Raw genomic sequence first — 13,877 nt, 5'->3', positions numbered from 1 at the left:
TGACATCACCTGGTTTAAAGTCTCTAGAGATTATATCTCTCTCATCATTACTCAATGCCTAGGTTTACCTCCAATGTACTCACATCCTACCTTACCTGTGTCTGTACACTATGCCTTGAACCTATGCTATCGTGCCCAGAAACCTGCTCCTTTTACTCTCTGTTCCGAACGTTCTAGATGGCCAGGTCGTATAGCCTTTAGCCGTACCCTTATCCTACTTCTCCTCTGGTGATGTAGAAGGTAATCCAGGTCCTGCAGTGCCTAGCTCCACTCCCACTCCCCAGGTGCTCCCATTTGTTGACTTCTGTAAAAGTAAAAGCCTTGGTTTCATGCATGTTAACATTAGAAGCTTACTCCCTAAGATTTTTTTACTCACTGCTTTAGCACACTCTGCCAACCCGGATGTCTTAATCCTGGTTTAGGAAAACCACCAAAAACCCTGAAATCTCCATCCCTAACTATAACGTTTTTCGCCAAGATAGAACTGACAAAGGGGGTGGTGTTGCAATCTACTGCAAAGATTGCCTGCAAAGTTCTGTCTTACTATCCAGGTCTGTACCCAAACGATTTGAGCTTCTACTTCTAAAAATGCACCTTTCCAGAAACAAGTCTCTCACCGTTGCCGCTTGCTATAGACCACCCTCTGCCCCCAGCTGTGCCCTCGACACCATATGTGAATTGATTGCCCCCCCATCTATCTTCTGAGCTTGTGCTACTAGGTGACCTAAACTGGGACATGATTAACACCCTGGCCGTCCTACAATCTAAGCTTGATGCCCTCAATCTCACACAAATTATCAATGTACCAGGTACAAGCCCAAATCCGTAAACACGGGCACCCTCATAGATATCATCCTAACTAACTTGCCCTCCAAATACACCTCTGCTGTTTTCAATCAAGATCTCAGCGATCACTGCCTCATTGCCTGCATCCGTAATGGGTCCGCGATCGAATGACCACCCCTCATCACTGTCAAACGCTCCCTTAAACACTTTTGAGAGCAGGCCTTTCTAATCGACCTGGCCGGGGTATCCTGGAATGACATTGACCTCATCCCGTCAGTAGAGGATGCCTGGTTATTCTTTAAAAGTGCCTTCCTCACCATCTTAAATAAGCATGTTCCATTCAAATAATGTCGAACCAGGAATAGATACGGTCCTTGGTTCATTCCAGACCTGTCTGCCCTTGACCAGCACAAAAACATCCTGTGGCGTTCAGCATTAGCATCGAATAGCCCCCGTGATATGCAACTTTTCAGGAAAGTTAGGAACAAATATACACAGGCAGTTAGGAAAGCTAAGGATAGCTTTTTCAAACAGAAATTTGCATCTTGTAGTACAAACTCAAAAAAGTTCTGGGACATTGTAAAGTCCATGGAGAATAAGAGCACCTCCTCCCAGCTGCCCACTGCTCTGAGGCTAGGAAACACTGTTACCACCGATAAATCCACTATAATTGATCATTTCAGTAAGCATTTCTCTACGGCTGGCCATGCATTCCACCTGGCTACCCCTACCCCGGTCAACTGCCCTGCACCCTTCACAGCAACCCGCCCAAGCCCCCACCATTTCTCCTTCACCCAAATCCAGATAGCTGATGTTCTGAAAGAGCTGCAAAATCTGGACCCCTACAAATCAGCTGGGCTAGACAATCTGGACCCTCTCTTTCTAAAATTATCTGCCGAAGTTGTCGCAACCCCTATCACTAGCCTGTTCAACCTCTCTTTCGTATCGTCTGAGATTCCCAAAGATTGGAAAGCTGCCGCAGTCGTCCCCCTCTTCAAAGGGGGTGACACTCTAGACCCAAACAGACCTATATCTATCTTACCCTGTCTTTCTAAGGTCTTTGAAAGCCATGTTAATTAACAAACAGATTGCCGACTATTTCGAATCCCACCGTACCTTCTCCGCTATGCAATCTGGTTTCCGAGCTGGTCACTGGTGAAACTCAGACACGCTCAATGTTCTAAACGATATCATAATCGCCATCAATAAGAGACATTACTCTGCAGCCGTATTCATCAACCTGGCCAAGGCTTTCGACTCTGTCAATCACCACATTCTTATTGGCAGACTCGACAGCCTTGGTTTCTCAAATGATTGCCTCACCTGGTTCACCAACTACTTCTCTGATGGAGTTCAGTGTGTCAAATCGGAGGGCCTATTGTCCTTACCTCTGGCAGTCTCTATGGGGGTGCCACAGGGTTCAATTCTCGGGCTGACTCTCTTCTCTGTATACATCAATGATGTCGCTCTCGCTGCTGGTGATTCTCTAATCCACCTCTACGCAGACGACACCATTCTGTATACTTCTGGCCCTTCTTTGGACACTGTGTTAACTAACCTCCAGACGAGCTTCAATGCCGTACAACACTTCCGTGGCCTCCAACTGCTCTTAAATGCAAATATAACTAAATACATGCTCTTCAACCGATCACTGCCCGCACCTGCCCGCCCGTCCAGCATCACCATCTGCCCGCCCGTCCAGCATCACTAAGTTCTGACTTAGAATATGTGGACAACTACAAATACCTAGGTGTCTGGCTAGACTGTAAACTCTCCTTACAGACTCACATTAAGCATCTCCAATCCAAAATTTAATCTAGAATCGGCTTCCTATTTCGCATCAAAGCATCCTTCAATCATGCTGCCAAACATACCCTCGTAAAACTGACCATCCAACCGATCCTCGACTTCGGCGATGTCATCTATAAATTAGCCTACAACACTCTACTCAACAAATTGGATGCAGTCTATCACAGTGCCATCCGTTTTGTCACGAAAGCCCCATGTATCACCTACCACTGCGACCTGTACGCTCTCATTGGTTGGCCCTCGCTTCATACTCGTTGCCAAACCCACTGGCTACAGGTTATCTATAAGTCTCTGCTAGGTAAAGCCCCGCCTTATCTCAGCTCACTGGTCGACATAGCAGCACCCACTCGTAGCACGCGCTCCAGCAGGTATATCTCACTGGTCACCCCCAAAGCCAATTCCTCCTTTGGTCGCCTTTCCTTCCAGTTTTCTACTGCCAATGACTAGAACGAACTGCAAAAATCACTGAAGCTGGGGACTCATATCTTCCTCACTAGCTTTAAGCACCAGCTGTCAGAGCAGATCACAGAACCTCTCCTTGCCAAGATAACAGCTCTGAGTCTTCTCCTATCATGCGTAATGAGGTTGGAGAACACATGGCAAGGTATCTGAGACCATTCCTCCATACAGAATCTCTCCAGATCCTTCAGATTCCGAGGTCCATGCTTGTGGACTCTCCTATTCAACTCATCCCACAGGTTTTCTATGGGGTTTAGGCCAGGGGTCTGGGATGGCCATGGCAAAACCTTGTTTCTGTGATCAGTGAACCATTTTTGTGTTGATTTTGAGGTGTGCTTTGGTTCATTGTCCTGCTGGAAGATCCAACCAAGGCCCAGTTCAAGCTTCCTAGCAGAGGCAGTCAGGTTTTGATTTAATATCTGCTGGTACTTGATGGAGTCCATGATACTATATATCCTAACAAGTTGTCCAGAGCCTTTGGAAGAAAAACAGGCCCACAACATCAAAGATCCACCACCATACTTCCCAGTGGGGATGAGGTACTTTTCTGCATGGAAGTCTTTCTGTTTACGCCAAACCCACCTCTGGTGGTTGTTTCCAAAAAGGTCTATTTTGGTCTCATCTGACCATAGAACCCGGTCACATTGAAAGTTCCAGTAACGCTTGGCAAACTGTAGGCGCTCGAGTTTGTTGTTTGATGACAGCAAAGGCTTTTTTATGACAACCCTCCCAAACAACTTGTGGTTACGTAGGTGGCGTCCGATCGTAGTTTTTGGAGACTTTCTGACCCCAAGACCCAACTAACGTCTGCAATTCTCCAGCTGTGATCCTTAGAGATTTTTTGGCCACTCTAACCATCCTCCTCACTGTGCGTGGGGTCTATATAGACGCACGTCCTCATCCAGGCCGATTGTTAACATCTCCAGTTAAACTTCTTAATTATTGCACTGATAGTGGAAATGGGCATTTTCAACCATTGAGCTATTTTCTCATAGCCATTTCCTGATTTGTGCAGCTCAACAACATTATGTCCCACATCATTACTGTTTTCTCAGGTCTTTCCCATAGTGATGGATGACTATGGGAACTTGGCCTGTATGTCACCTCATATTTATACCACAGTGAAACAGGAAGTCATGGCTTACCACTTAAGTATTCCTTATCACTCAGGTGAACTTAAGAAATGTAAAATATGAATGTGAATATACTTCAGTACACATAAGAATGTCTAGGGGTGCCAATAATTGTGGCACATGTTTTGGATATTTTTTTAATTTAATTTATCAAAAAAAATGTACAGCCCATTTTGCTCATGTTTACCAAGGGTGCCAATATAAGTGGAGGGCTTTGTAACTCTGCTGACAGAGCAGTGCAGCATTCTTTGAACAACTTTGATGATTTTACATGTTGTGGTGGTCGTCTTCAAAGTTTTTTCTGCGGCTCACAAAAATCTAAATTAGCATGACATGAGCTGAGGTAAATGTAAAAGGCTTTGAAAATAAAAAGCTTGCTGTACGCTCAGTGCTCTGTTGACATTTCAGAAATACGGTTGTTTTTGTGAGAAATATTCTATCAATTCAAGTTTGGGTCTGTATTAACTTTTTGCGTCCCTAATGAATTCGTGGAGCTTGTTCCTGCTTCCTTTGTACGCGTTGGGCGCCATCGAGTCATCAGGGTTTGTTCTGCTTGCATTGAATGCTGCAGTACGGGCTCGCTGTATGGTAGGGATATCACCGTTCATTCAGGGGTTTTGGTTGGGGTATGTCTGGATTGTTATTGTGGGTAAAACATAATCAGCACATTTCCAAATGAAGCCTGTGACTGACGATGTATAATCCTCAATGTTGGTGATCCTGGGTGGATGAATCTTTGAACATATTCCAATCAGTATTCTTGAAGCAGTCGTGGAGCATTGAGTCTGCCTCTGTCCAGCGCCTCACTAGTCTCTATGTTGGTGGCTCCCTTTTGAGTTGCTGCTTGAAGGCGGGGAGTAACAACAGATAGACGTGGGGGTGGCGGATGGCTTTGTACACATCACAGATGTTGGTATATACACTGAACAAAAATATTAATGCAACATGCAACAATTTCAATGATTTTAAGATAAGGAAATCAATCAATAAATTCACTAGACCCTAATCTATGGATTTCACATGACTGAGAATATAGATATGCTTCGGTTGGTCAGAGATACCTTAATATAAAAGGTAGGGGCGTGGATCAGAAAACCAGCCAGTAGCTGGTGTGACCACCGTTTGCCTCATGCAGCGCGATACATCTCCTTTGCATAGAGTTGATCAGGCTATTGATTGTGGCCTGTGGAATGTTGTCCTGTCACTTCCTGTTGAACGCGGAACGAGGGAGAGCTCGGTTTGTTGTTTTGAAAATATTGAAACGTTTCTTAGTAGCTACCTTTGTGAGTGTGGATCCCGCGATGCGGTTGGTATCAGTTGCTGGGACTGCTACTACCTGTCCAGTGATCCTGCCAACCAAGACCGGGTCTGAGGAGCTGTTTGGTGTAGCAGCTTGCCTAGCTGCTAGCTAGCTGCTTATCAAGCTAGCAGGTTTTTCTTGATGGCTTGAAAGCAGCCCGCGATGCGGTTAGCCCTTGTGGCTAGGACCGCGGATTGTCCCGAGGAATTCCCGGAAGCTGTGTGGCAGAAGAGGAAAGAACTTATCCCAGCCAGGAAATCTGCCAGAAAGCATGGGACATGCTTATCGCAATGAAAGGCTCAATGTCCACCCTCCCTCCGAATAGCCTGGTTGGGATGAGAGAGCCAAGCCTATGGGTTCATAGCTTCAACCCCACAGCACACACACACTTACACACACCAATTAATTAATGCTAAATGTATCCTTTTGCTTTATTTGCTCTTTTCCATATGTGACCCGTTTCAGGAAACTAAGCGTATGTCGCGGGTCACTATTTCAAACGAGAGCCATTTGAACGTAATGTTTTTTTTTAAATCAAAATGCGTTTTTTGGCAGAAATGCCTTTTGGAAAAAGTTAACTTTCATGTGTCTTAATAACAAACTTGTATGACATCTGTAAATACGAATAAAATTGTTAAATTACTAGCCTAGTTGGTTTAGCCACAGAAAAAGACAGCAACCTTCCTGCTATCCATGATTGGCTGAGATAATGACTGGGCTGGAAATGCCGAGAGATGAGTTCGGATTGGTCTGCCATATAGCATGCTTCTGTCTATTTGAGCTGGTAAGTATGTGTAGGTAATCCTGTCTAACGCAGCTTTAAAAAATATGCCGTTCTACTAAGAAATATATAAGTGTTGCTCTCCACTCACAGTTTTGAAAAATTTGGAATTAGAGTATGATAGCTAAGGAGATGGAGAAAACACCTGACTCTGGAGATTACATCTTCAAACTAAGGGAAACCATGGCATCTGTGACAGGGAGAAGCATCCAACTAACTGGCTAGCTAGCTAACGTTACGTGTATGATCGTATTATTTGTATTTCAGAGCCATTTGCTTGGCTAGTTATAGCCTAATGTTCAAGTGGAGATAGGCTCGTTGCCCAACGCTGCAATCCTCCTCCTCCTCAGCCGAGTAATCTTCCTCCTGGTCACTCTGCTCTACTACTACCACCTGAGCAGAGGACGACCCAAGAAGATCTGATGGCGAGGGGACAGTTGCTTCCAGATGTGGGCTCAGAGGGAGGTGGGGTGTATTGAGGGAGGCGGGTAGCCTAGTGGTTGTTGGTTTAGCTTTCTGTAACTTAGGTACAGTCTGCATGTGTAGGTGCTTATTGCGTCATGATTGCAAGGGGTCCCGATATCTTTTCCAACTGTCCTGATAGAAAATATATAACTGTCCCGTTATCTCAATTTTTGTGAATTTCAGTGACATTGTGTGGCTTGAGGAGGATAAAGTGATGAGCAGAGGGAGAAAGGGATGGTGAGGGCATGAAGAGGGAGAGATTGAGGAGGATAGGGTGATTGTAAATCTTCAGGGAGTGGGGGGAGGAGAAAAGATGGAGAAAACATTAAGAGGGATAGAAAAGGAAGAGGGAAATGGAGAAGAGCGGAATACATTAAGCAGGAGAAAAAAGAAAAAAAAGAAAAAAAGAAAAGGAGGTTAGGATGATTTTACACACCACAGAAGAGAGGGAGGGAAAGAGTGAGAGGAGGGGAGGAGAGGGAGATGGAACAGATGGATCCTGGCATGCAGGAAGGATATACATACATACTGCTAGCTCCATCACTCCACGGTCACACCATCCTCATCCCTCCATCCCTCCCACAGTCACCCCTCAGCTCAGCACCCCACCGTCTCCCACTTTCCCCCTTCCCATGTGGATGTGTGGGTGGATGAAAGGACTGGGATACACTGCTAGCTTCCTCATCACAAACACCCTCCTCGCTCATCTCATTGTCCACCTCCACTCACCTCCCTCCCTCGTCCTAGCATGTGGGGTGTGTGGGTAGACGAGAGTAATTAGAGATGGAAAATCAACCTGGAAATATGTCCAAGACTTCGATAAAAGCCCACATCCTTATTTGTCTGTACTTTCATGCTTGAATCTGAACCAGTAGGCCTAATAGTTACATTGGCATACGTTTTACTCTGTTTCAGGAAGACCTCATTATCTACATTTTGGGTGATCTTTTTATTTTCTTTGAGCCCTAAAATTAGGTATTTATTATACTGTAGATAGCATGCCAAGGGGTTTTTGGAGTGTGCAATTTCCTCATTCACTGAACACTGCAGCTTATACAGCTTGCATTTAGATTTGGAATAGGAAAGCCTACATAACATTGGCCCCTCTCCCATGGCCTCTCTAACCCCTGACCTCTGACTTGTGATTCATGGCATTTCCTCCCTCAGGTCTATCTCATCTTGTGGAACGGGGTGTACACATGAGATCATCATTCAATGTGTTTACTCTAACCCTGAGCTCTAACTGACCCCTTCAGGTCTGTCCCTCATCATGTGGAATGGTGTCTATACACAAGAGAAGATCATCATCCAGTGGACTCTGCTCAGTGAAGCATGCTACTTTGCCATCCAGTTTTTAGGTCAGTGCTTAAGATTATAAAACCTTTCATATTTCTACCAATTCACATATTTGACTGAGGGAGGCTCCTCAGACCTTCTGGCCGTATACTCTTTCCAATAATGATAAAAAATTGTTTGATAGCTTTTCATGCGTTGTTGTCATCTGTCTAGACTTTTTGTTGATATCAAGGACCTTGCTCCTGCTGTGCAATGCACTATCTTCAGACTGTGTATGAGTTAACACTGTCCTCTAGTGGTCAAGACACAGTAGCACAGTTTGGAGTCTCATTGAGCTGCACATGTGGAAGAGTCACTCTTCAGTTTCATTAAATATGAAAGGGATATTTCCTGCTGACTGAGTATCATACAATATATTTTTTATTCTGAGTTATAACTGTTGTCTCAATTCTGTAATTTCAGTGACGTCAGTCACTCTAGTGGAGATAGGCTCGTTGCCCAACGCTGCAATCCTCCTCCTCCTCAGCCGAGTAATCTTCCTCCTGATCACTCTGCTCTACTACTACCACCTGGGCAGAGGACGACCCAAGAAGATCTGATGGCGAGGGGACAGTTGCTTCCAGATGTGGGCTCAGAGGGAGGTGGGGTGTAATTGAGGGAGGCAGGTAGCCTAGTGGTTAGAGCGTTGGGCCAGTAAAGGTTGCTAGATCGAATCCCCGAGCTGACAAGGTAAAAATCTGTCGTTCTGCCCCTGAACAAGGCAGTTAACCCACTGTTCCTAGGCCATCATTATAAATACGAAATTGTTCTTAACTGACTTACCTAGTTAAAATAAAGGTTAAATTAAAAAATATATATTAGTTGAAAGTGTAGAAATGTAATGTGCAGTGGTGCAAAAAGGACTACATTTACATACTTGAGTAAAAGTAAAGAGACAATAGAAAATGACTCAAATGAAAGTCACACAGTAAAATACTACTTGAGTAAGTCTAAAAGTATCTGGTTTTAAATGTACTTAAGTACAGTGATGGAACAAGTACTCAATTGAGTAAAAGTACATTCTATATGTCAAATGACTTATAATAAGCAAACCAGATGGCACAATGTTCTTTTTAAATTTATTTTATGAACGGACGGGCAGACTCCAACACTCAGGTCGTGCCTACACTTCACACTTACATGCGACTTCTGCTATCAGAATAAGAAGATCGCATTGAAAAGACTGGTCTGATTGTGTTCATTCTGGCTGAATGCGTTGCGTGCGGATTTCTCCTCAGTCTGGACACAATCAGGCTACTGAATTGCGCATACAGTGGGTGACGTGATCAGCACTCCTCGCGCAAGTCTCCAGAAAACGTGTGTTTTGGGACCGAGGCACCTTTTCATTATAAGGTTGGAGGAAATGCGTTCCTAGCAGGTGAGGATAGTGTTTGCTGGCCTCATAGATGCTAGCCAGATAGCTAATATTTAGAAAAACTGTTTTTGCTTGGCTAGAGTTATGCTAACCCGTTTGCAATCCCTTTAGAGTAGCTTGCTAGTTAGTTACAGAGGATAGCTACAGTAGTTGGGTATTGCCATCAGTTGTGGCGTTATTGTCCTATTTGGCCTATTCCACCGTTTGTAGAATTCATACTGGCATTTGAATATAGCGCGGGAAAGGGAATTCGGGGACACGGTAGACACATTTACATCTACATTCGGAAAGTATTCAGACCCCTTGACTTTTTTTCACATTGTTACGTTACAGCCTTATTCTAAAAAAAAGTATTATTTTTATAATCCTAATCAATCTACATACAAAACCCCAAACAGGTTTTAGAAATGTTTGCATATGTATAAAAAAAAAAGTGTAATATCACATTTAGATAAGTATTCAGACTCTTTACTCAGTACTTTGTTGAAGCACCTTTGGCAGCAATTATAGCCTTGAGTCTTCTTGGGTATGACGCTACAAGCTTGGCAAACCTGTATTTGGGCAGTGTCTCCCATTCTTCTCTGCAGATCCTCTCAAGCTCTTTCAGGTTGGATGGGGAGTGTCGCTGCACAGCTATTTTCAGGTCTCTCCAGAGATATTTGATCAGGTTCAAGTCTGGGCTCTGGCTGGGCCACTCAAGGACATTCAGAGACTTGTCCAGAAGCCACTCCTGCGTTGTCTTGGCTATGTGCTTAGGGTTGTTGTCCTGTTAGGTGAACCTTCGACCCCAGTCTGAGGTCCTGAGCGCTCTGGAGCAGGTTTTCATCAAGGATCTCTATACTTTGCTCCGTTCATCTTTCTCTTGATCCTGACTAGTCTCCCAGTCCCTGCCGCTGAAAAACATCCACACGGCATGATGCTGCCACCATGCTTCACCGCAGGGATGGTTCAAGGTTTCCTCCAGATGTGACGCTTGGTATTCAGGCCAAGGAGTTCACTCTTGGTTTCATCACACTGGAGAATCTTGTTTCTCATGGTCTGAGAGTCCTTTAGGTGCATTTTGGCAAACTCCAAGCAGGCTGTCATGTGCCTTTTACTGGGTAGTGGCTTCCATCTAGCCACTACCATAAACACCTGATTGGTGGAGTGCTGCAGAGATGGTTGTCCTTCTGGAAGGTTCTCCCATCTCCACAGAGGAACTCTAGACCTCTGTCAGAGTGACCATCGGGTCCCTGAACAAGGCCCTTCTCCCCCGATTGCTCAGTTTGGCTGGGCGACCAGCTCTAGTGAGAGTCTTGGTGGTTCCAAACTTATTCCATTTAAGAATGACGGAGGCCACTGTGTTCTTGGGGAACTTTAACGCTGCATAACTTTTTTAGTACCCTTCCCCAGATCTGTGCCTCGACACAATCCTGTCTCGGAGCTCTACGGACAATTCCTTCTACCTAATGGCTTGGTTTTTGCTCTGACATGCACTGTCAACTGTGTGACCTCATATGTGTGCCTTTCCAAATCATGTCCAATCAATATAATTTACCACAGGTGGACTCCAATCAAGTTGTAGAAACATCTTAAGGATGATCAGTGGAAACAGGATGTACCTGAGCTCAATTTAGAGTCTCATAGCAAAGTGTTTGAATACTTATTTAAATAAGAATTTTGTAAAAACTTGTTTTTGCTTTGTCATTATGTGTGTAGAATGTTGAGGGGGAAAAAATGTAATCCACAAAATGTGGAAAAAGGGGAGGGGTCTGAATACTTTACGAATGCTCTGTAAGTGTAGACACATGACGCGTTCGGAATTCCATGATCAGATTCATAAAGCTGCATGAAGTTGTCAAGTCTAGACACGGCCTCAGACATCATTTACAAACACAGTGTTTAGTGAGTCCGTCAGCAGATCAGATGCAGTATGGATGACAACTTGTTATATTGATAGGTGTGTGAATTGGAACACATTGCTGTCTTGCCTGAGCTTTTGAAATGTGGGTCAAATGTAAAAAAAAAAAATCTGGAATGTAGTGGAGTAAAAGTTGTAAAAACATAAATAGATACCCTCAAACATTACTTAAGTAGTACTTTAAAGTATTTTTACTTCAGTACTTTACACCACTGGTAATGTGTAGGGCTGACATGCTTTACGTAAGTCATGACAGACACTAATGCCTGGTCTACACAATATATTTCTATCTGAACGTTCTGTGACGTTATGTCCTCCTGAACAGGGATGTGGGAGGGGCTTGGTGCGTGTATGGGTTATTATATGCATCCAGCCCCTTGCTATACTAGACCCCAGATTTGATTATTACCACAGCAGTCAACACATGGTGGTCTGGTGGTGTCATAATCTGTTCTGTATATGGAAATGAGAAAGGGTCTGATTGTGAAAATGTACAAAGAGTTTAAGTCATGCTCCTCCAAATACTGTACACTACTTGTGTGTGGAACAAGATTATGAGTAAAAAAAGTTGTCGTTGTAAAAAAGGGGGCAGACATTTGCAGTAAGGTTGTTCTGGTACTGTACCTCCCAGCCTCCCAGTCATGTGACTTAGTGGGTGTGTAACAAATAATACCCTATTTCCTATATAGTGTACTACTTTTGACAAGAGCGCTATAGGCCCTCATCAAAAGTAGTGCACTATAGGAAATAGGGTGCCATTTGGAATAGGCCCGAGATGTGTTTCAATTTACTCTGTACTAGGCTATGTTTTTATGTCCAGTAATTTTGCTTTGTTTTTAAATTGCAGTATTGAGTGTGCTCTGATCTGTGGGTAGAGTTACATTTTGAACATGCTGTGACTTCAAGGACCAAGAGTTTTTTTACTTGTGTTTACATTTGTTTTTCTCAATTTTTATGGTGTTGGTGACGTTTTTACTTCTCCTGTGCATGAAGTGAATTCTGTATACATTTTCTCTCTCTCTCTCTCTCTCTCTCTCGTATCGCTTTCTATCAGTCCTCCAAATTAAACATAGAACTCTGTTTTAAGGGTGTGGAGTGTAATAGCATCATAGCCATAGAAATACAGGCACTAGAATGGACATTCCCTTTCAAGTCAGTTATTCTATTTCAATAATCAGTCCTGCTGCCTTGTATCTAAGCTTAGAGTTGATATGAAATGCTGACTCCCAAATGGTGAGACAAATTCCAGCTGACAAAGTGTGGATCAGTGTCTATTGTCTGTTCTCAATGCTTCCTGGACCAGAACATTGAGGGAGGTCAGAGGTCAGCTTTTCATTCTGTCAAATGGGCATAGAGGTCACATATGATAGAGAGAACTCGTCTGCTAACATGTTATTGAGAGTGAGCTTACAATATGGAGCACCTAGGGAATCAAACACTTTTTTCTGAGATAAAAACCTTTTTAATTCAATTATCTGTCAAGATTTTTGACAAACGAATCCACTAATGACAAGATGTTTATAGGCTTACTGTACACAGAAATACATAGTGACGCTTCATTGCAGCTTGGACAGTGTACATTCACACAGCCATTGGTTACTGATGATCATATCTCCTGTTGGTAACAATACAACTTTTATTGGTCCAACTGTTACCTAACCAAACCATGCACATTTGTATGGTCTGTCCATACCAGCATGGTTAAAGGCAGAGTAATAACAATCGCTTGATCTTGAACGGTACACTTTTCTTTTCTTTTTTACTGTGCGCTTAATGTGACCAGCAGAGTATTTCTGTGTTATGTCAGGGACTTCTGTATTAGTAATGTAGCACACTCTAATAGATAGCTAACATATCTGTCTTTAGTCTTGCCTTAAAACCTTTAAAAGAACAATCACAACCAACACACAATTCACTTGATACTTGTAAATGAAGTAGCCATATACTGTATTGCTGCCATGTGGTGTAGTTCCTTTGAACAGAACAGGGAACGTATACATTCTATAGATCATTAGTTGAATGTTTTCCAAAGGTGAATTAAAGGCCCACTCTCTGATTTAAGGAGTGATCCTGGAATGGTTTTTAACTATGCAGTGACTGGAGTCTAAACCCTATTTAATTGTTTTCATTTAAGTGGTATGTGTCTTGTTTTGATAATGCGTTAGTTGACAATTGCATGCAATACAGTCCCTTGTGTACAGGAATGTAGCATGTGTCTTTTGTAGCACACTATACTGTAATAAAGGCTAGAAAGTAAGTACAGAGAGGTGTGATCAAGCACGGTAATAAATGGTGAGTAAATGGTGAAAAAATGGATGTGTTAACCATGAACAGAATGAAAGTATTGTTTTGACAAGAGGCGAAAAGTATATTTATATGTTTGTGCATGAGGGAGTTTCCTCACAACATAAACACATGGGTTGTGTCTGAAAACATTACTAGCTTGCTACATCTTTCCTCAATTTCTTTCAAAGTTCATTTTGACAAGGATGTCCGAGGTAGGGGCCTTGGATACTCTCCTCCAATGAGCTTTG

General features: G+C 43.3%; 1 protein-coding gene across 2 annotated transcripts in view; it reads left to right on the top strand.

The window, feature by feature from the left end:
- LOC139540425 (tumor protein p53-inducible protein 11-like) overlaps window positions 1–13,605 on the top strand; it is a 127,616-nt gene extending 114,011 nt beyond the window's left edge. For both annotated transcript variants that reach the window (XM_071344230.1, XM_071344231.1), the window contains exons 5-6: window positions 7,990–8,091; window positions 8,492–13,605. In XM_071344230.1, the coding sequence (XP_071200331.1) occupies window positions 7,990–8,091; window positions 8,492–8,628 (239 nt within the window). In that variant the 3' untranslated portion in view covers window positions 8,629–13,605. The remainder of the gene's footprint in view (window positions 1–7,989; window positions 8,092–8,491) is intronic.
- The last annotated feature ends 272 nt before the right edge of the window (window positions 13,606–13,877 follow it).

This window comes from Salvelinus alpinus, chromosome 15 (assembly GCF_045679555.1).
Source record: "Salvelinus alpinus chromosome 15, SLU_Salpinus.1, whole genome shotgun sequence".
In the NCBI taxonomy this organism is placed as follows: Eukaryota; Metazoa; Chordata; class Actinopteri; order Salmoniformes; family Salmonidae; genus Salvelinus; species Salvelinus alpinus.
This window is presented reverse-complemented; position numbering and strand designations above follow the sequence as displayed.